Source organism: Pholcus phalangioides, unplaced genomic scaffold (assembly GCF_987345545.1).
Source record: "Pholcus phalangioides strain wild (caught in Gottingen) unplaced genomic scaffold, Ppha-v1.0 ptg000005l_1, whole genome shotgun sequence".
Classification (NCBI taxonomy): domain Eukaryota; kingdom Metazoa; phylum Arthropoda; class Arachnida; order Araneae; family Pholcidae; genus Pholcus; species Pholcus phalangioides.
In genome coordinates, this window is record NW_028301598.1 from 2,226,968 (window position 1) to 2,251,426 (window position 24,459).

General features: G+C 38.8%; 1 protein-coding gene across 2 annotated transcripts in view; it reads left to right on the plus strand.

The window, feature by feature from the left end:
- The window catches only part of LOC149085708 (methionine aminopeptidase 1), a 67,210-nt gene that overhangs the window by 11,472 nt on the left and 31,279 nt on the right, over positions 1-24,459 (plus strand). Inside the window, exons 2-6 of one of the 2 annotated variants that reach the window (XM_089232090.1) lie at positions 15,588-15,799; positions 17,487-17,538; positions 19,613-19,695; positions 19,801-19,861; positions 21,514-21,605. In XM_089232090.1, coding sequence (XP_089088216.1) covers positions 15,668-15,799; positions 17,487-17,538; positions 19,613-19,695; positions 19,801-19,861; positions 21,514-21,605 — 420 coding nt within the window. In that variant the 5' untranslated portion in view covers positions 15,588-15,667. Of the gene's footprint in view, positions 1-15,587; positions 15,800-16,926; positions 16,957-17,486; positions 17,539-19,612; positions 19,696-19,800; positions 19,862-21,513; positions 21,606-24,459 lie in introns of those variants that run through there. The other variant, XM_089232091.1, reaches the window with a different exon arrangement.

The window sequence follows — 24,459 nt, forward strand, 5'->3', positions numbered from 1 at the left end:
CTTCAGGAATGTGGGTGTGTTGCCATCGTGAGCGAAATAAACTCTTTCTCGAAGGGAGGAAAAAAAATGCTAGTATTAACCTGCTTAGTGATTGCCGGATTATAATCGTGAAGGGTCAACGTTCGTTTTTTTGTTTTTTGTCGATATCGAAGGATTCCATGCACTGTGCGTAGGTGTTGCCTGTTTCGTTTTCGAATCGTTGGCTGAATTTTGCCAAAGATGGATCTATTTTTCCAATATGAATGGCGATTTCATGACATTTTTGGACGCAACAGTTTTTCAAGGAAAAAGGTATTTCTTGGATTTTTATGTCGAGGTGAACCAACACCTTCTATAGCAGGAAGTTCGTGACGTCACTGAAGTCGTCCATTTTCACCTATAGTTATTGTATATACAGCAGAAAAAGGGTAAAAAATATTTCGCATACGTCGGCCTGCTACATCTAATAGCTACAGGTGAAATGGGCGACTTTAATGACGTCAAAGCTTCCGCGCGGAGTCTTTTTGCTATAGAACGTGTTGTGGGAACTCGGAAAGAAAAAAGTCATCTGGTCTCCGCCGGGATTCGAACCCAAGCCCTCTTGCTCTCTTCCGGGCAAGTATGCTACCATTACATCTCTGTCAGACCATACAGGACCCGAGCTCTGTCCAGAGAGACGGCATTTTTTCTCAGCCCAATGCATCAAGAAGACGTATTTTCTGGATTTTATACCGAGGTGAACTCGGAAAGAAAAGTCATCTGGTCTCTGCCGGGAGAGGCTACTAATGCCTCTATTTCAGCGCCTCAAGCCATAGCGCATGTAATTAGGAAGGCAGGGTCGTGTCTCCAGTGGTGTAGTTGGTGTAGTGTTTTGCTCAGGCGCAGCGGAACATTTATTTTGCCCGAGGACCACAATTCGCTGTTAAGACGGCCTTGCTGTCCGAAGTAAGAAAAGGAAGACTTCATCAATCCATTATCTAAAATCCAAGTAGGAAAATAACGCCTATAAATTACATCGATTACAAATATAACTCTTCCCCCCCCCCTCCCACCCAGTGATGGCGCCATCTTGTTTCGGTAATATAATTGCCAGGAGGAAAAACTGAAATGATAAAAGAGAGAGTTTTTATACGTACGGGGTTTCCTTTTCTTGTTCCAAGGGGTCCACGAACTTTCCCAAGTAAAGGTCGCTAACCATCCTTTCCTATAGGAAATACTGGCACTTTCGTTAATGAGGAAATGGCCAATGGCGCCGTCATCGTAATCGATCGCCCTTCAGACATTTAACAAAAAAATGACCATAGCCTCAACCCAATAACTTATTTTTTTCTTTTTACATAGCTTCCTTCAATATAATCAGACATTATGCGAATGTGTATATCTATCTATGTGTATAATTTCTTTACCTGTTGAAAACATGTAATACACACACAAAAGAAGCCCTGGAGCAACCAGACAGACGGAGAAACAGGTTACCGCAGACATGAAAAGGTGTTTCCGAGGTTGGTTTGAATGTAACGAATAGTCGTAATAACAAGGTGTCAAAACAAATAATTAGTCGAATATTTCGGTCCCTGAAGCATCCACCTAAGCGAGGATCCAGAGAGGGGGCGATCGGGGGTTTATGATATAATAAGGGCTGCTTCATGAGGCGCTGACGTCATTGCCCAAGCAGAACTGAGGGTGATCCCGCTTTGCTACCCCGTTAATTACGATATAGTTTGCAATTTTTTCTCTGTACTGCCCATTTTATTTATTTCTTCAAAAATTATCTTTCCGATTATTGTCATTAGTACAGTAGAATTAGTTAGGATCTACATCACAGTTTCCCAACCATTTTTGTCCCATCTCGCCCCCCTTCTTCCGAAAATTTTTCTCCCATCGCCCCCAAACGCAATCTAACCCATTGGATCCTATGTTGTACCCGTAGCTTCTATCACACCCCCCCCCCACGGAACTTTCCATCACCCCCGAGGTAGAGTTAACGCCCACGTTGGAAATCACTGATCTACATCAATGAACACTTATCCCATGACAGCAAATATTTCTGTGGTGTTTGGTCAGAACATGATATCTCCAAAAAAAAAATGGCTTTTTGATCTAGAAGTAAGTCTTGCTAATTATAACTAATTAGAAGTGAGATAAATGCACAAATACGTGCGTACGGCTAAGCAACATGCTGACGTATGGCATTTTCATTTGCATTTGAGTGTATGATTTATTTCTGATTTTTAAATGACAATGAAAATGCTTATATCTCAAAAATGTGATTTTGGAGTTATCATGTTCTGACCAATCACCACAGAGTGATTCCCAACCGGGGGTGCGGGAAAGTATTTTTTGGGGGTTCGAGATGGAAAAAAATTACATGTTGACCGATTATTCAGAAAAATTAAAATTCTGATAAAATTCTTCAATTCCTAAAAAAATATGAATCATACCAATATTTTGGCGATTCGACTTCTGACTGCTGCTTGCAGAAATGTGTCATAAGAATTTCGCGTTGTAGAAGTTTCTTTTACGATTACGATCGTACTTGTTTTCCATTTCGGTTGAAAAAATAAACTATTATTTTGCCTAAAAAAACTATTTCGTGGTTTGTTTACATTGGTAGCTCGTGTTATTAGCATGTTGGGCTTAGATTTGATACTGAACACACGACTCACGAAAAACGTCAAAAAATTCAGTCAAGTGTCAAAAAGCTATTAATTTATAGTTGTGTTGTGCGGCTGGAATCAATAAGTGAAAACTATTCGATGTCAATCTTTTCTTCTAAGTTTCAAAAACATGTATAAAACAAAATGTTTTTAGTTTCGTTTTGAATTAATTATCAAAAAAATTAAGCCAAAGTTAAATACAGATGAATCCCGTTTTAACGAATACCGTTATAGCGAAAATCTCCTTTTAACGAACACTTCTCTAATCCCCCAAATAAGTTTACATTGGAACAATGCTAGGTAACCTGGAATTCCTTTATAACGAAATTTCGTTTTAACGAAGTGATTCCTCCGGTCTCTTGGCGTTCATTATAACGGGATTAGACTGTATTAGCCATAGACGAATAAACATTAAACAATTAGTAAAAGAATTCGTGGAAATTAATTAATGGATAATTAATGTAATCAATTACAGAAAAAAGAAACCTGAATTTCCTAAGCTATAAAAAAAACGTATAATCTAAGAGGTTGCGGAAAGCATTGCTATTGGGATGTGGGAAGGGAAGAACGTTTGAAACCACACTGAACTGAATGAATGAATGAGTGAATGCCAGAAATTTGGCACTGGACTTATCCCGTTGCCGAGATCTCTTCCAGCCCAGCTTCGTGGCAGAGTCCGGAACACTTTATTTTGCGTCGGAAAAAAAATACACAATATTTTTACAACATATTTTCCCCGGGCAATTGTCGCGATTAACAAATTTTGTGGTGATTACAGACGAGATAGAACTGGGAGTTGGAGAAAGGTTTCGGGGTTTAGTTAAGACAGATGAATGCACTCATATTAGGATGGAGGTATGTTTTAAAAGCAATTGAGGGCTCCTCCCCCCTGCCATCTCCTCTGTTATCTTACACTTGCCATATTATATACACAGGATACAAAATGAAATGAGAATCCTATTGTGAAATATAAAATATCCATTGAAGCGAGTAATCTTGCTTAACACCTTATTGGTGAGCAAATGGGTTTGATAACTTGCGGACTAGAAATACAAATACAACGCCACAACAGGCAAATTGCCCAACGAGGTGGCTGACTTAAGAACATCATGGATCCCCGAGCCCTACCTACTACTGCTACACCACACATGCACCCCGCCCACACCCCCCCCCCCGCGGAACCCCCAACGAATCGGTACATGCGGGAATGTGCGTGTACGTGTAGTGAAACCTGACGTGAAGTTTTTTTGTTTCTCTGTAATGCTTGTTATGTGTAGTGCTGCCATCTGCCACCAGTTTTTCTAACTATGAGTGAAGTGTTATGATTGAATGATTTATCGTTGTAGGACTGTTGCTCTCTGTGGCGAGACTTTTTAACGGGGAGATCGGCTCGCATTTGCGCCTTAAAGTTGGGAACCACAGAAAACCAACTTCAGCCGACCACGTGTTATTGGGTTGAGTTCACTCGCTCCGGTGGATTTAATGAAAACATACAAAATAGAAGTGTTGTGTGGTGGAATATATACAATTAGGGGGATCACCCGTGGCATCTCGCTCAGCACCTTATTCGGTGAGCAACATGAATGTACGCACGTGTGTGATGGACATGAAATGCACGAAGAGCACTTAGGTAATGAAATGCATGGTAGCATCCCATGCATTCGTATGGGAACCACTTAACTAGAGACTTCAGGAAAATTTTCAAGTATGCTTGGACTAAAAACAGGAGAACTTTCCCCCGGAAAGATGACAATACCAGAGTTATCAGAATGAAGGCCGAGGATACACTGAGAAATAATGATGGACAATGAATATGATGTTGTAGGTGCCTTTCAAGATCAACCTTTTCTGGAGGATACAGGTTCTTTAAAATACATATTCTTTTCAGTACCCTGGTAAATCTAACAACATTGAATGGGCAGAGCCTGAAATCGAATTTTGATAACTTTTATAGTTTTCTTCAGATCAATGCCAGTACGAATGAATATAATGACTGAAACTTAGGTGAGTGAAGAGGATGAGCTCTTTATGTATAAGTATTACTAATTATGAATCTATGCGTCATTACTACACATACTCTGATTGCAGAACCCATAACAATATCTGCGGAGTGATTGATGTATATTACATCAACAAAACTATCAATAACTTTAAGAAAACCCTGTCAATTCAGGACTTCTGAAAGTTTGTGTGTTTACCTACCAGAATGGACCTACATACGGGAAAGTTGGGAAAGGACAGCATAAATGAGGGAAAGGAGCGTTGTCCACATAGGCGGAGATAGACTTGAAAGTCTGGGGGAGGGAGGCCCGATGATTGCAGGGAAGTCATGATGATTTCAATTCATATATACGAAAATATATTCGATCACTCAGCTTTAATTTAACCCCGGGGGGGGGGCATGGAAGGAAATGCCCCCCCCCCCAAATCTCCGCCTTCGGTTGTCCATGGCCCCCACAAGGACGGGGCTGACAGGGCGCGGGACAATTCTCATCCCTTTTTTTTTTTGCCTTTCCACGCTAAAATTAACTATAGAAGGGAACGTGGAAAGTCTGACCGGGGGCCCCCCACAAGAGATCCCAGCCTAAGGGCCCCTGCTCTAGGATGTGGGGGTCATGGCATTGTCCGTTAGTTTTTGCTATTCTTTCATAACTTTTTCTCCGATTTTTGAATTCAAATATCTTAGCGAATATTGCATTTAGAAACATGGATTTTTTTTTTTTTTTTCTGTTGGACCTCAAGAGATACAAGGCGGAAACTTTCTAATTGGAAGTTAGAGGACAGAGGGGACCGTGTAAAAAAATTCAGATATTTTATTTCGTGACACACTGTATTTTCCCTCTCAAAACTGGTACAGGGTAATTTTTTGAACGCCTCTTGAGTATTTTTTTTAAATTGGAATCATACCTCAACGACGGACGGTTAATGAGATAAAGGCCGCATTAGCACTTACAGGGCAATTTGTATAGCCCTGAGTTATTGCGCTTACCCAGATTGCATCGGTTCCCGGTGGAGGCAAAAAAACTTTTCCGAAGTTCACCTCGGCTCTAATATCGTCTCTTCTATTATAGGGTTACCACTCATTTATGAGAGCAAGTCCTCATTTTTTATGTCGCTCTGAGCCTACTCATACCTTTTGAAATTGCACCATTTTGCCCTAATTTTCAGGGATCTAGAATTTATTTTCCTTCCAGAAAAAAAAATATTGCATTATGAATCAAAAACCTATCCATCAGTGAGTGTTTATACTTGGGTTTTTTTCCACGAATATTTACAGTCTGAGGAAACGCAGTAGAGCTGTACCTACACTCTGTTGGAACGTCGAAGACCCCCTCCCCCCCCCCGTCGTCCTCCAAAGAAAACAGTGTACACATATAAATGCGCCCGTCTCTGAAAGACCGTCTCTGAAAAGAATTGTTGTTCTTTGTTGGTGCAGATCTGCCATCTATTGTGAAAATATGTAAGTGAAATTCACAACACGAGTGTGCACTTATGTGTTCTCAATCTTAGGTTTCGGAATCCGGTTACGCTAAGTCAAAAGCCGAAAAACATTCTACTGTACTAGGCAGGGCCGTCTTAAGAGCATCATGGGCCCCGGGGCCAAGTGATTTTTCAGAGGCCCTACCTAGCGAACATCCGAAAAATTCAACTGCTTCTCATTTTTCTGAGGCCCCTCTTCTCTTGAGGTGCCCGGGTGGGCCCATGCGTTAAGACGTCACTGGTACTAGGGGCCGTTCAAGTATTACGTCAGCAAAGTTTTAGCCATTTTTGATCCCCTTCGCCTCCTATTGTCAGCAAAATTCTGACAACCCACCCCCCCCCCCCTGTCAGCAAAATTTCGTCAGCACTGCGCCCTACCTCCTAACGCATATTGGTGGGATCAAAAACGTACGCGGGGGGCTATAAGGGGCTGGTGCGCCTCCCCCCCCCCAGACAAAAAAAAAACCATTTTTAAATGCACAAAATTTTTTTTTAAAAATTAAAATTTCTAAAGAGAGAAACCTTTCGAAAGAATACCTTTACATGTTATAATCAATTTCTGTTAATTCCAATGCTATTTGAAGGGTAAGAAGTCAAAATTTCACTTTAAGAAGTTCATTGCGACCCACCCTTTAAGCTATATATGATACACTCTTGGCCCGCAGACCAAATGTGGCCCTGAAGGTTATCTGATGTGACTTGCCCCCTAAAACCTAATTTTGTAAAAATTAACTAAGCGGCGCATTTACAAATCGTGGCACGATTCCAGAGCATTTGAGTGGCCCGTGGAACATTTTCAGATCATTGAAGTAGGCCTCAAAGATCACTTTAACATTCAAAGATCACTCAAGTAACCCGCGACACAATTTCAAAACATTTAAACGATCCGTGGCACGTTTAGAAATCCCTTGAGTGGCATGTGGCACAGTTTTAGAGCACTTAAGCGTCTCCAGTGCGATTCTACATCAGTCAAGTTACCCGCGGAACAAAGGATGCAAAACATATATTACAGTGAAACCTGTGTATACTGATACTATCTATAACGATAAACCTGCCTATAACGGTATTTTCTTTGATTCCGGCGGAATTACTATTCAATGGGAAATGGCGCAAATGCTCAAATTGTCTGCAACGGGGACCTACCTGCCTATAACAATATTTTTTTAGGTTCCGAAATGAAAGAGTTTTAAAGGCACAGGTACCCCGCAATTGCCGAAATAAAAGGGCATCAAGTTAGGTAAGATATCTCGTCACATTGTTGCTGCTGCTGTAAGCATGGCCCCCACATCCTGGAGCGGGGCCCCTAGGCTGGGATCTTTTGCGGGCTCCCCGGTCAGACTTTTTACGGGCCCCTTCTGTAGTCAAGTTAAAGCGTGAAAAAACAAAAAATGATGAGAACTGTCCCGGGCCCCAAGGCTAAGGCCCTGTCAGCCCCCTCCCCCGTTTGTGGAGGCCATGGCTGTACGGTATTTATATGCAAAATACTCTTTTTTTTCAGGGTGCATAGCAAACGTGGGGTATGGATGGCATTTTGCTGGCGAATCGTTGATCCTACAGATATACTTCCGATTAGAAAAAGCATCCAAAATAACGTTTAGTACTCAGATAACTGTCATTCATGTTTCAAGGGGTTGTGTAGTTATAAAAATAACAAAATTAACTTTTTATACAGTCCCCCTGTACTCCGACTTCCAATTGGAAAATTGTTGCCCTGTCTCTCCTGGTGGCAACAAAAAAAATTCCATGTTTCCATAAGTGCAATATTCACTGAGATATTCGAATTGGAAGTTGGGATTGATATTGAAAAGTTGGGAAATGCGGAAAACCGTTTTACCCGCATTTAACGCTATTCCCCCCCCCCAATCGTGAAATTGACAGAAATTGATTATAATAACATGAAGGTATTTTCTCAATCTTTTTTTTTTAATTTTTTGCATCAAAAAATAAATTTTTGATCGTCCGGGAACGAGGGCCCCCCCCCCATTCTTACGTCATAGCTGAAGAAGTTTTGCTGAAGGGTGGGAGGGTGTCAGAGTTTCTCTGACAAGGAGGGATCAAAAAATAGCCAAAAATCTGCTGACGTAATGATTAAATGGTCCCTATGCGGTTACTCTAAAAAGTACAATAATATGTCAGTGCCGTCTTAACGCATAGGCCCACCAAATACCTTCAAGAGTAATCTGCCCTAGAAGGTATTGGCCCACCCGGGCACGGCCTGGGGCCTCAAGAGAAGAGGGACCTCACAAATATGAGATCCAGCTGAAATTTTCTAGAATTTACGAGGTAGGGCCACAGAAAATCACGGAAAGGCCCATGATGCTGTTAAGACGGCCCTGTAATCATGGACGGAGATGCGAGGGGGGCCAATTGCCCCCCCCCCCAGCATCAAAGGTGAAGTCGACTGATGTATAGATGAATTGACATCATCATCGTGCCCCCCCCCACCCCAGACTTCCAAGTCTATCGCCGCCTGTGCCTGTAATATGCAACTGCATACGCACTTATGCATTCGGCAGATACTGAAAACTAATTCAGTGAGATTTTACAGTAAAAACTGCTTGTGTGGAAAAAAAATTTGAAAGATAATGTGTTTAATGTGTTCTCCAAGATATAACACTCCCCTAAATACATATTTAGCATCCTTATTTCCTGTATGATGGAAGTATTTCTGGTAATACCCCATAAAATGCACCCAATTTCTAGATTATGCATAATACCTCCGTGGTATGTTAGCACAATAGATGGATTGGATACTATTGTGAAGCACATCCCGCCATCTATCGACGAGATAGGATACTTAAAATGCAATCGATTTTTTTTTTTTTTAATCAGAAAACTTATCACGAGCCTCAGACTTATGCTGTCATCTTGTAAAAACAAAAACAACTATAAATCATAAGTTAGGATAGATCAGCTTATAGTTCTGATTTCTATCGATAGATGACAGTGCAAGTTCCTAATTAAATAAGAATTTAACAAACATAATCACTCTCTCAGCATACGGGAAAAATACAATAAATACAAAAAATGAAATTTTACATTAAAAAAAAAACGAAAAATTCAAAATATTGGAAATTCAGTTCGCGAATACGGGACGTTTACTAATTGTCGCAAAATTACGGCGAAACTGCCAATCACGGCACAATATTTTCAAAACAAGCCCAAATAGCTGTTTCGGAAGCCAACCCCCACCCCCCCCCCCCCACCAAAAAAAATTTTGAAAAAGATTTTGCAAAATAAGTTTGTTTGGGGGTGATTCGAGAATAACGAATTGTTTTGTTTCTCAAAAATCGATTCAACTTCAATACAATCTCTCGTGCTTGCCAATTTAATGAAATCGAATTCTTTTTGAGCACGTATTATAACTTGAAGCACCCTATATGCTTTTTGACATTTTCAGTAGCTTGGAAAAATTTCGGGAACACAATATCAATCTCAAAAAATTACTAGGCTTTTAGCAGTTGTCATTTCAACTTTTTCCGGAGGGGGTGGGGCAAAGAACATGTACTCAATGTATGTATATACTTTATATATATATATATATACCATTTTTAGTGCATTTTCGAAAGCCAAGGGCCCCCCCCCTTGACTCAATACCTTCTAAAGCAGAAGAGCTTCTCTAGAAGGTGTTGCCTGACCCCCCTCCCCCCCCAAATGACGGGCCTGCTTTTAGCGACGAAATGACATATCTTATCAATTAAAGGCACTTTTTTCCTACACGAGTTTCTCAAAGTGTGCGTCGCGGCTTCTCGGTGCATCGGGCACCTTTGTGAAGGGTGTCGCGGAGGGCTGGAGATATTCATTCATGTGCGTATTTACGCTTTGAAGCGTTTTTTTTTATTAGTTACAATATCCACTTAAGGAACCATGAAATAGGCAAGGAGGCTGCGGTTGAGAAATTTTAACCACTGCCTTACACGATATTTTGATACAAGTAAAATTAATAGAGAGATTATAGTAATGGGAGGCCTCCCCTGTGCCAGCAGATTTAAAACTCAGTTTCTGAAATTCGAACTCGATGCGTTATCAATACGTGTAATATTCAAAGAACATACAAATAGGCCTATATATCACAAAAAATAATGTCAACTCGTCAAACTCATAGTAAATGCGTTATGAAAATCACCTGTATCGGCGTTTTTGATGGAAATAACGAATTCAAGGGAACCCTGTTTAAAAAACGGGAAAAACCAGGACATTTTTGCTATAAAAAGTCGGGACGGCCAAAAAAGGAGAAAAAACCGGGATTGTCCCGGGAAATACGAGACGTATGGTCGCCATACTCTGTGTGTATATATTTTTTTTTTCATTAAAAAGAAATATACACAGAGTATTCTTAGTGCGATAATATACTTCACAATTTCAAGAGATAAAATTTTTTAAAATAATGAGATGTGGTTTTAGTTTATTTAAATAATAATTGGAATGAATACAGCAGTGTTTCTCAAAGTGTGCGTCGTGGCCAGGGTCACAACTAGGGGGGAGCAGGTGGGTCTCGTGCCCCAGGCAGTGGACCTGAGGGAGCGTGAATTTCATTCTGAAACCTCTCCTTCAACATTACAAGGGGGCGACAAAATGCGCGCTTGCCCCGGGTGACCAAGCATCTAGTTGCGGCCGTGGTCGTGGCTTTTGGGAACATCGCCAACTTTTGTCGGTGGCATCTCGACGAGCTGGAGATATTGATTTGTGTGCGTATGTGTCTGCTTTAACACGTTCTTTGCGAGACCTAATAGACAACTCTCTATCGCTACTGCTAGCTTTTGTAGCTAAGATTAAAACTAGTTTTGTACATGACGCCATGAGCCCCCTAGTACAAGTCCTTCATGACGCTGAGCAGTGAACATGTTAAAGTGGTGCTTTCATAGGGGAAAATATCTACTAAACTATTGTGGTAAGCAACAGATGGATCATGAATTAAGTGAAGAAGCAGCGGATGACAAAAAAGTTTGAGAGCAACTGATCAGAGTTGCTCAGGTTGGCGGTTATCCCGCCAAATTGGGCTAGTTCGAAAGAGATTCGGCAGGAAATTTGTGGAGGTGGGCGATGAGAACAAAAATAAAAATTCTGAAGCGGGGGAGCGGTAGAACAAAATATTTGGGGAGCTGGCAGTTTCCCATACTTTTCTTGCAGCCGCATAAGGCTGTTTCCCGCCAAAGATCCCACGGCGCGGGAGCCCTGCTGCAGGATCTTTGGTGGTCATGAAGAGAAACAGATACGAAGCATTTGGGCCAAAAAAATAGGGTGGACAAAATTGCGACTGCTTTTAAAACCTTAGTAGGACCCACAACAAAGAGGGTTTCTCCCAACTGGGCCAGGGACCCTACCTAGACGAAAAGTGCCTACCTTCCGATCAATATACTCTTCAAAATCATAGTCCCAAATTTCCATGTGGTCCCAAGCGCATATTTAGCTGGGGCAACCGAGGCACCCCAGTGGCCTCAATGTGGCCCCCCTGTGACACCCCTCCCCTCCAAATGTAGAGCCCCAAAAATTGCATAATAATTATCCTAAGGGAGGCCCCAAGAAAACGATTGCCCTGGAGGGCTCCGAGAAAGCACGCTACGTCCGTGAGAGGTACCATATGCACTTGAAGCCGTGCCCAGGTGGGTTCCTAGAGTTGTAGGAAAACTTCTATACATTGCATGGGTGAGTCCTTGCGTTAAGAGCAGTACTTAACAAGCACAGACGGAGATAAGTCTGGGGGGGGGGGGAGCACGATGATGTAAGTACATATGCTAGTAAATATGATTAATCAGTGATTATTCGTAATCACCTGTAATTATGCATAATCACCATTCTCCTGGAAATAAGGAATAAAAAATATGGAAGAAATCATGAGGAAAATATCACTTAAAAATTCATGGCTCCTACATAATACAGCAGGGATCTTATGTTGGAACTTTTGGCGGGCCCCTCCATAGTGAATTTTAGTGTTTCCCCCATACCAATTGTTAACCACCACCCCCCCCCCCCAGAGCCGAGAGTATGGTGCATTTTTAAAGTTAAAAACGTAATTATCGTCCCCACCCTTTGGAAGAAAAAAAACTAACCCCCCCCCATCCCTCCCTGAGAAAGTCCTGTGCCAATACCTTCTAAAGCAGCCTTCTTGCTCTAGAAGGTGTTGCCGGTGCACACTACCAACAACTTCTAGAGCAAGAAGCCATCGCCCGCGATATTTTCGATTCGGTGACGTCATCACGCTCCGGCCTGTTTTTTCCCCCGTTGGTGTTTGTCGTTGTCCCTGATCGCCTTATGGACAGCCGTTAGCACGCACGTACGCGCAGTTGATTAATGATAAATTTCTAGTTTAAATGTGAATTTTATTCATTTTTTGCAAGGCAATAAACAATATTGTTATCCAAGCCCTTTAAAAAGAATAAGTTGAAAAAACGATAGCTAATCCGGCCACCAGCGAGCTTCAATGAAGAAAGTATAGGTCTATCTGTGCAGCTACATATAAAATCACACAGGTGAGTTCATTTTTTACTATTACATGAAATGCATTGATGAATATTCTGTAATATTATTATACACTTAATTATAATACTCTATTATTATACCCTACTCCTACGTTCATATCAACAATATAATAATCACTTTTGAATATTTCAAGTTGTTTTATTTGAAGAATTTATGTATAGTTGAAATCTTGCCTTTTGCTGTTTCTAATGAAGTCAGAGAAATTTGTTAATTTATATGGAAAAATAAATTGACATTTCTTTAATATATAATACAGTCGAGCCCAGTTATAACACCACCACCCGTCCCAAAGAATTTTAGCGTTATGTCGGTTAATGTTTGGAATAGTGTTCCAGAGAGGCTTCATTACATAAATTCACAAGTTTATAATGAAACACTATCTTTGCCTTAATAGTGTTATTCTATAAATATTTTAACACTCATTCAATTTTAAGAGAGAATTCATGAAATTTTAAAAACTGTACAATATTACTTGAATATTTCTTGATATAAAACTTAAGAGAGAGATATTTTACACTTAACTTTGAAATTATTTTAGTTCGACATAACATTATAATCCCTGTGTTTTTTACATTATAATCCCAATATAGAAGATGTGTTCACTGAAAAATTCTGGCGGCAAGCGGGATTGGCACTACAACAAGGGGTGCTATAACGGGGTTCAACTGTACTTTCAAATATGCAGGAACATTGAAATCATTCGCATTTGGGGGATAAGAATGCACCTGTAGTGACAGATTCTATAAGCACAAATAGTCTACAAAAGGCTCATTAGATATTTGGATGCGGCGAAACACTGTTCAGCTCACTGTATTCCAAAGGAACGCTACTTTATATTGTTAATTATATTTAATGAAAATGTTTCACAACATGCACTGTTTATGTCCCCCCACACACACATCTTGACTTGGTTGGGCGCAATATGGCACGAGGCAAGTCCCATGGAAGACATCATTCAAGACGGTTGTTTGGTTGGTTAGTTACAATCAATGCAAGCTCCAGTTCTCGCTCCTCTTGGGTGTCCAGCAAATTCCACATGATCCCATGATACTGTCCAAGTCAAACACACTTATTGACATGAAATAAAAGCATCGTTAGACTTTTGAATTTTTTCAAAATTTGTGAATGTATTGAGTTGAAATTATAACATTAAAAAAAATTGGGATTTTCATTACTTTGACCCTTGCAGATCTTACCAAGGGACCCAGTTTCAGGAGGAAGGGGGCATGAAATGAAATATTTCCTTTCATGTAATTATTTGAAATTCCATCGAATTCTACAATGAGAAATTAGAGTGGGATCCACTAAAAATTATATCATAGAAGCCCGGCTCCAGGATGTGAGGGGGAGGGGCGGGCATAAACATGGCCCCCACAAGGGGTGGGCTGACAAGGCTCCAGCCCTGGGGCCCGGAAGGATTTTAATCTTTTTTTTCTTTTTTCACGCTATAAATTCATCATAAAGGGGGCCTCATAAAAGTCTGGTCCGGGGGGCCCGTAAAAGATCCCAGCCTAGGGGCCCTGCTTCAGGATGTGGGGGCCATGGGCATAAAATATATTTTCTGTAATTATTCTAAACTCCCTCGAACTGTTTATTCATTAAAAATTTCTTGCGTTGAAGGATAACATTAAAAAATCATTCAAACAGCACAGCACCAATATTATAAATTTACTTAATGAAGCCCTATCTATATGCATAGCACTGTGGGTCATGAAAATTGGGATTAGGAAATTAACGATGTTTGCAATAATAATATTACAGAATATTCATAAATGCATTTCATGTACCAGTAAAAAATGAGCTCACCTGTGTGATTTTATATGCAGCTGCACAGATAGACCTACACTTTCATCATTGAAGCTCGCTGGTGGCCGGATTAGCTATCGTTTTTTCAACTTATTCTTTTTAAAGGGCTTGGATAACAATATTGTTTATTGCCTTGCAAAAAATGAATAAAACTAGCGTTTAAACTAGAAATTTATCATTAAAAAACTGCGTGCACGTACGTGCTAACGGCTGTCAATATGGCGATCAGGGACAACGACAAACACCAACGGGGGAAAAAACAGGCCGGGCGTGATGACATCACACGCATCGAAAATATCGCGGGCGAAGGCTTCTTGCTCTAGAACAGGGTTTTCCAACCGGTGTAGGGTTCCGCGAGAGTTTTTTTGGGGTTCCGCGGAATAAAAAGGGACGGAACCCCAAAAATCCCGAACCCTGGTAGCTTCACAAATTTTCTTGTTACTGTTTCACCCGAAGCAATTTTTTTTTTTATTTCTGTTGAGAAATACGGGTACTCTAAAATAATTCAGAGAAATTATTAGGGTAATGGAGTTGTCAGTAGGAGACAAACAATATTCGTGCTGGCTCCTTTCTCCCTATTCTCGTTAATAACCGAATATTGTGAAAAAATAATTATGCATTGGAAAATATGGTCACACTATGTGTAGCTCTTAAATATAGGCCTATATATATTTTGTCACTTTTATCTACTGCATGTGAGGGGATTCTTGTTTCGCAGAGCGAATGCGGACTTTTAGGACACCTTGTATGATGAAGAAATATTCAAAATTTGTTAATGGCTCCGCGGAATACCCTATAGTTACCATCAAGGGTTCCTTGTGAGCTTTCACGTTGGAAAACCCTGTTATCGAAGGTGTTGCTTTGACTGGTATTGAAAAAAAAATTCTAAATGCAGAATTCTGCTGCCATCTATGATATAAAAATAGTACTACTATATAATACTGACTAGTTTTTCGTTTGTTTTTTGGCTAATAGATGGCAGCATAAGTCCTGTTTTTTCCAGTTTCTGACCCATTAATAAAGTTGTTCTGTTTTTGGATAGATGGCGGCAAAAGCTGCAATTTCTGGACATGGACTTCAAATCGCATCAGTGCATTGCTGACCATATTCAAGTTCAAATAATTTGGGCTTCTCTTCGGTTACTTTTGAAGATGATTTCTATTGTACATTTTTTTTTTTTGAAAGGATCTGGCATCGTTGCTCCTCACTGAAAAAAGTAGGTTGTACTGAGCTGGCGAACGAGCGGAAAAAAAAGCACGTTGGTGATGGCTGATCCTGAACTAGGCACGGATTCCGGGGAAAGAGTTTGTGAAACTCCCAATTGCGGGAATTTAGCCAAGCTCCGCTGTCCGACTTGCATCAAATTAGGAATCCAGGGCTCTTTCTTTTGTTCTCAGGTGAGCGAATCAATGTCCCTCAAACATCTAAATTTCAATCCAAAACCAAAGATGATTGGTCATGACCGCATTTCTTTCTTTTAATTGGGAAGCTCGGATATAACACGGTATCAATCTTATCTTAGATCGATCTTCACTGTTTATAACATGGCGTAAACATATGTCATCACTTTTTATCTCGCGTTTGTAAATATAACGTTAAATAACATCCTAGGGTCAGTCATTTAGTACGTGAAACTCTTAAGCCCAAGGCCGACTAAGCGCGTGGGCCCTGGGCCATGCCCCCCCCCCCCCAGAGGGTTGAGCTGACAGGGCTCTAGCTGTAGGACCTGACATGATTCTCATCATTTACTCCCCTCCCCTATACATGTAAATGGGGGAAGCGGCATACATTCATATTGAGGGAGCTCCCTAGAAAGTATGACCAAAGGACCCTACTGAAGATGCCTGCAGGCTCCTCAATAGTGATTTATAGGGTGGGAAAGCATAATAATGGTGTGAATCACCCAGGTTTGAACTCTGTCAGTCCCCACCCATGTGGAATTTATCAATTCTTGAATATCCACTTGTCACTATTGCGCATGTACTCTTAGATATTTGGCTGACATAAATGACTAGTCACTAGTTCGTCCGCATACATAATACCCAGCGTTTAATTACTACATTCAAAAAGTACTGAAACCTATTTTGTTACAGAAAAGGGAATGCAGATGTGGACCTGTGAGCTAGCTCACTATTGTGATTAAGTGCCCACGACTTCAGTCTTCCAAAGATCTGGTCGCTTACATCTCACCAAATCGTACAGACGTTTCTGGTTCCACCCATTGTCAGGCTACCAGTCAAAACAACACATTCCAATATTTCCACAACTAACTTATTCCGGTGATCTCACCTCGTGTCCCTTTTTCCTTGGATAAACAATTAGGTCAATGAACAGTGATTCTCAGATTCAGAAGAAGTGCAGCAAAAAAGTTACTGGGGGTGTAAGAAAAGGAGGCTTGCCAGTGTTAGAATTGAAAAAAAATCAAAGTCACTGGTCCGTGGAACCGTGCAAGTTGGGGGGGGGGGAAGTAACGGATCGATCACACACCCCTCAACTTCTATATTATAATATTTCAACAACAAATTGAAGGGTATGAACCATGGGATGTTACAAGGTTAATAATGGAGTGGTATTTTAAATATTTTAAAATGCCATTGGTTAATTTCTCGTAAGTGTGATCACCGCGAACAGGGTGACTTTTTTCTGCCCCAAGCAATCCATCGCAAAAGTGACCAATTCAAGACGATCAACAAAGAACAAATACGATTACACAAAAAAAAAAAATTTATTATGTGAAATCAATCTAATATGTTGTAATGTGTGATAACCACTCACTCTGAAAACTACGAAGAAATTATATATAAAAAAATTAAATTAATGAAATTGCAGCTAATTAATTTGGTTTTATAAAGGGTTGCCAAAACTAGGGAACAGATGCAGTATGGTCCGCCACGACTTTGGCGACTTTTTAGCAAAAAAAAGTCCCTATGCTGGCGCTGACCATGCTTATGGAAAATTAATCATATCGTCAGTAGATGAAGGACTTTTCTAGAAAAACAAATTTCAATCATTTATAGTCACTCAATACTCAATAAGACCTAGTTATAATTTAGTTTTGACATTAATATTTGCATTATTTTACAGGAATGTTTCAAAGGGAACTGGAACGAACATAAGCTTGTTCACAAGAAAGCAAGTATGTAGATTAACCCTTATATGTATATACATATATTTTAGTATGCATAACGCATGGCTGCCGAGATGACTTGTATTTCCTTTGACCATATGTCCTGTTAATTCTGTATATATATACAGAGAAAAAAAATTGCTGCAGAGCCCAAAACGGGACATTGTTGACGTGATTAGATTTGATTGTAGTAAGGACAGGTAATTTAATTGCTTGGTGATGATTATCAATTTGGCGCTAATCAGTGATGGCTTGCGAGTTATCACATTTTTGAAAAGGAAAAAAAATCCCTTTTATATTTATTTTCATACGGAATTGAAATGCATACGAAAACCTTTTATAATTCTTGTTCCCCAAAGTTGGCAGCTATGGTAAAGTGTGGAAAGTTCATTTTTGTGAATCGTCATTCTATGGTGTCCTGTGCGGGAAGTGCTTAGGCAATTTCGCCCATTGCTCTGACACCAAGTAGTACAACAAATTGTGAATCATGTAGGCGAGAAGATGTATCGTACTAAAAATATTTCCCAGAGGTTCTGATATCACACATCCATAGCTCAGCATTGGACGTGCAAAGCAGTGTATATCCACTGGAGGGGGGGGGGGTTTTAGGGTTTAAACCCCAGGTTTTACCGATAATTCTTTTGCATAGCATAAGTTAATTAGTGGCCTGTTTAGCTCTTTCTTGAATATGGAATTTCTAAGAGAGTCTAAATCACATCCAAGGTATTTCACTGTCACATGTAAGTTCTTGTCCTTTAAGGGTTAGGCTTACAAGTTCCCATTTTCTGTTCTATGTAAATCAGGAATCAAAACGATAGGGAGTTGCTCCAGACCAACTTAAACAGGATTGCAGCATGGGCAATGAATGGAGCATGACGTTTAGCGTTGATAAGTGCATGGTCGCTCATTTTGGTTCGAACAACCCACGGTTCTCTTACGAGTTGAATGGTGTCACTATCCCGGATGCAACTAGGGTCACCGATTTGGGAATTCTCATTGACAAGCGGCTTAGGTTTTCTGAACATTGTTCAGCGATGGTCAAAAAATCGAATAGAATGCTCGGTCTCATTTTCAAAAAAGTCTCTTCACGTTCTCCTAAAGTTATTCTTTTGCTTTTTTGAGGCTTAGTTCGTCCCGGACTGGAGTATGCAGTAAGGTTTTGGAGACCATACTACAGAGGGACATAGACTTGGTTGAAGGGGTGCAGAGAAGAGCTACGCGTGTCCTTATTGGCACACAGGGCTTGAGTTATGAAGAGAGACTTCATTTTTTGAATATGTTTACATTGGATGAACGCAGGTGTCGAGGAGATATGATCGAAGTGTTCAAAATTTTCAATAAATGGAATAGCTTACCCCTGGAGGTAGTAAATTGTAACACAATTGACACGTTTAAAAAGAAATACGATAAACATGTTTTGGTAAATCGAGAAGCTATCCATACTTAGAATAAGACTACCATAAGTATTCTTTATGGGCATTGTATAATATTTTATCATGTGTATATATTTTTTACAATTTTTGTTAATTACATTTTTAATTGGGTGGTTATATTTTTTAAATATGTGACATCCATATTTTTATGGGCATCCTTTTCTCAGCCACCTCGTTGGACATTTTGCCTGTTGTGGCGTTGTATTTGTATAAATATCACCATTTTGGTTTTTCCATAGAAAATACCAGTTGGTGTTTATCATTCTATCTGTTGACAGAGCGTAGCGTAAAATTTGTTGAACAATATAGTGCTGAATGTGTGGGGGAAAAGCATGAGCAATATGGTTGTATTGAAAATTAAAATGGGGGCATTTGAGATAGCATAAAAATTGAGCTGCAAATGTTTTGCATTATTATATTCTCGGGAAGATGCACAGGACCTGCTTAGGAGGGCGGCACCTTTCTTTTTTTAATTTTTTCACGGATATTAATAAATTTTTGATTGGAGTTATGGCCGCGCTGGGAAGGAAGAGCTTTCCCCCACCTCCCTGGGAGAAGTTGGCACGTCAGCATTTGTTATTCTAATTCTATTGACAAAGTTCTTATCCGGATAACGTAGATGAATGTGTTAATTCTGGTTTATTTTTCAGAGAGCGATGGTGGTTCAGAAAACAAAGCTTATAATCCGTGGCCAGAATATGAGTTCACAGGGAAACTGAGACCATTTCCGCTCGTAAGATTTTAATTGGATTAACTGGTTTTTCTCTTTCAATGAAATCAAAATTATTTTTAAATACATGGAGGCTGTAATGTAAAATTTATATATTCTCTCTTTCAGAGTTCTAAAAGAGAAGTTCCTGATTTCATTCAAAGGCCTGATTATGCAGATCATCCAAAAGGTCAGTCTTATATTTGAATGTTTTGAAAGTTGTAACTGGTATACGGGGGGATGGGGGGGGGTGAATGTGACCAGTTCTACCAAACTGCATAAGTGGTGAAGTGGTAAGATTCTCATCTTCCACTGTGAAGGTTGCCATTAAGGTCCACAGGTTCAAGTCCAAAAAAACAACATCAGTGTCAAGTTCTTTACCTATCGAGCCTTGGGTGACCAATAGATAGCGCCTTCATTTCTCACCCAACTCAGCTGATTCGAAATTGCAGTGTGGCTATATATGGCCGGAGTTGGTATGCAGTAAAATAGTTCTACCAAATGAAAGGGGGTAAAAGTGAGTCCAAGTGGAACATGAAACACCTCACCAGCCCTGACCTATCTCTAACACTTTTAAGTTATGGAATATATTCAATTATGGTAGGAAAATGTATCAAATCTTTAAAAAAAGCTAAATTTGTGAAGTTTTTGTGAGACTTACACACAGATTAAGCTCGTATTCGGAAAGAGCTAAATAAATTCTATAAGGTGGCACCAATTTCATCCAAATATCTGATTTCAACGGCAAGCTATAAGTGTTGTGAAAGATTGAAGTCCCGAGTCGAATTGTTGTCAAAATGTTTGATAATTTTTTGAAGGTGATTTCCCAAACACCCTTCTACAGCTACAACCAGTCAAATTTACCAAAAACTTGTCTATTCCACCATCTTTCGAAAGAGCCCACAATGAATCGTATCGGTGTTCAGGAGAAATTTATCCTTTTGCTCGCAATGCATCACTGAAATCCATGTTCATCAAAGATAATAATTGATGAAAATTCGCAATTGCCGGTTGCAGATTTTTTTGACAATTTGATTTTGCAAAAAATCCTATTAGGTGATGCTCCCGGTCAGGATATTGGGATTAAATCGGCAACCTACAAATGCTGAGAGATTGACAAAATTGTGCAAAATCGAATTGATGCCGAAATCTATTAAAATATGTATGACAATGATTTCAGTGATGTATTGCGTAGATATATGTATTGCACAGATATGGTTTATTGAAGGCTCTTTGAAAGCTGGTACAATGGACAAGTTTTTTTTTTGTTGTTGTAAATTTGACCGATTGTAGTTAAAAGGGTGTTTGCAGAATTTGAGATTTAAAATTTTGGTGATAATTCGATTTTGAACTTCCGTAATCTTTCAGCGCTTGTAGCTCACCATCAAATCAGATGTTCTAATAAAAATGGTGTGGCTTTAGGATTTTTTCTGCTCTTTCTAAATATGTGCTTAGTTTGCTTATAGGTCTTGCAGAAACTAAACAAATTCTGGTTTTTCAGACTTTACATATTTTTTCCCACATTACTGACACATTTTTACTCCACCTGAGTTACGATAGATAATTTGGTACATAGAACAGGGTTGGTAGGGTGTTTCATGTTCCACTTGGGCTAGTCTATTTCACCTCCATCATGAGTCAAGTATATTTTATTTCCTGAAAAAATGGTGAAATTGGCATTCGTTCATCAAGTGAATGCCATTACAACCACCATTTTCCTTTTGATTATGGGCTCTCATTGTAACTGACTTTTACTGTATATGAATACAGAGATTATCGAGAATCCTTTTTCTTGTGACTTTGGTCTTAAACTTTTTCATTCTTGTATACTTATCACATAAGGTGTGTCTGCATGTGAGCAGTTCGTGAAAGGATCATCGGTTATAAAAGTGCTAGATGAAGAAGAAATTGAAGGAGTGAGATTGGCTTCTAAGGTGAATTTTTTTCCATAATTTACTATTTTCTTTTCTTAATGAATTTAATACAGGGGTGTCCAACCCGTGGCACGCCATGATATCAGAAGTCACACATGAACGCTTTTGAAAAAATTAAGTAAATTCTATTCAATTTTTCAATCAAAGAAAATTCTTTTCAACTTTTGAACAATCCTTTTCTTATGTTGGTCTTGTAGGCTGCCGAACCTATATCTAGTATGGTAGGTGCTCTTAAAATAATTATGGGATGACTTTCTATTCTGTTTTTTTTTTTTTTTTTAATGTTTTCCATCTCTGGGCATTTGGACATCCCATGTGTATGAGATTCTGGATCCTTCACATGAGGAACATGCATTGTATATCCATAAATTCTTTGGTAGGGGCCCTAAGCCTTCTTATTACAAAGTTTATTGGGATACCATGCACCCTTAGTCCACAGGTTCTTCTGTCTATGCCCAACATGGTGTAAGGTAATACAAACTTCCATCAATACACATACATACACAATCTTGCATTGCAATAATCAAATTTATGACCCAAAAATAAGAACAATTTAGAACTCAAAAGAGTAACACAAACTGGACAATTTTATGAAAATGAGAGGACAGCCTTACAATATTTTGCAGGAATGGAGAGAATGCTCACCGAGCATTGTTCTTCCAAAATATTCTTCATTGTTCCACGGCTTAGGAAAAAGTTAACCACTCCTGATGTTATATTATGCAGAGTTTTATATTTTAAGCTTCGAGAATATCTAATTGTGCAAAAGCTATACAAGAAGTTGCCGGAGAGTATATTTTATGGGTATATTGGTTGTGTATATATTATGAAGTGTCATCCAGGCATCCCGCCATTTTTATTTTTTTCTGCGCTTTGACTTTTTTGGATATAGACAGAGGGCTGCTATAAAATTTTGATTGGCAATGGGCATTCGCTTGTCAAAAACTATTGAACTGATCGAGGTAACCTATGGAAATGGATGTATCAATCATACAGTATATGGCTGTATTTTGAATGGTATCAACATTTTGAAGCTGGATATAAATTATAAAACTTTTTTAAAAATTAAAAGGTATCGTTCTTGCCATTCTTTTCACTTGTGATAAATCGATGCATTTTATATTTGTGTGCTTATTTTGACAATATCTAAATTCGCTTTTTCAAATGCGCCAAGTGGACAATTCATTATACACATTTGGTTAGTAGCATGTTTGTGTAGCTTTCACTCAGATCACAACGGCTTTGAAGGTGATTGTCTATTAAAATTTCTTCAAGGAACGTAGCAGTATGTTGAGGAATTTGAATAAGTGTTAAAACTTTGTTCCATAAATTCTCAATCTGATTCAGATCTGACTTGCAGAGACACATAGACAGGGTTGGCAGGTTGTTGACAGTTTAAACTGTCACATCAAAAACCTCAAATATTCCTTTTGAATTTTTAAAATTCCCATTGGAAATACACACGTTAATTACATGTGATGTGTAAAGGACTGTTATACGGAGAATGCATGCTTAATATGATTGTAAAATAATTTTCTACTCCCTACAGAATTATTTTGGACAATTCTATGTTCTTTGTTTTTTTTAAATATATAATTTGAATAAAGCATAGCATATATGCTGAAGGGAAAACTATGGAACGACATTTCCATATATGGATTTGATATTCTTCAATGGAAGATGATTCTTGACCTTACAAAATTTCTTCAACTGCTTATACATGTGTATAGATAGAAACTTTTTATTGCAGATAATTGTTTAAAAAGTTCTTTTACGCCATATATGTAATGTTGATTGCTGTTATTAAATTATCTTGATCATAGCTTCCCAAATTTTTTGTTCCATTGCTTCCTCCTTCAGAAATTTTTTTCCCATTGCTCCATAACTCGAGTAGACCCATAGGATCCTATGTTATACTCTATTGCTCCCCCAGGACCATTCCATCCCCCACCAGAACATTAGAATATATCTAGCAATCGAAATACTAAATTGTAGGACTAAAATGTTCTTCAGTTTTGCAGGGTTGGCTTGTATGTGATGCTTTAGCAACTCCTGTAACGTATTCTTAGTACAAAAGTAAGAATGACTGAGTTATGGTATATTTACTAGAGCATTTATAATGTGATGTTTTTCCAATTGAAACTATATCTAAACATGCAAAACAATGCTTTGGACATCAAGACCTGCCAGCTCTGCTTTGATTGAAGATAAATCGGGATTTGTTCAACCTGAGTAGTGTATTTGCAGATTTTTTGCGAGAATTTCTATATATGGAGTAAAATTTTGGGCAGATCAGAAAATTTAAAATATCATAGATATTTTTCTTAGTAATTATAATTCAATTAAAAACACTTTGATCTGTATAAAAGTAAGTGTTTACTTTTTTAACATTAAAAACTATTTGACAACATATTGAAAATAAGTTTTTGATTGTTTCAGTACTGAGTTGGTTTCTGAGGTTGAAAACCTGACCCTCTCTTCTGCTCCCTTATCTCACACATTTTTAAAAAACAGCTTTATTTTGCTTAGTACATTGAACACTGGTAATCAGTAGTTTAGATAAAATAAACTATAAAATTATATTTTACATGTTCTATAGACTCATTTTATTCCAAAAAATTCTAAATTGCAAATTATAAATGATATTTTCTTTTAATTATAATAAGTTGATGTTTAAGAAAATGAAAGATTGTGAAAAGGTGCATTTTTCATCATGTTATATACCTATTGCATTCATTTAGGTTTTTGAAAACAGTTTAAACCAGTTTTTGATGTCAAAAACCAAACCCTACACATAGGTTTTCTACACTTTCTTGTAATCAATGTTTTGCCAATTGTGAGCAATGGAAATGAA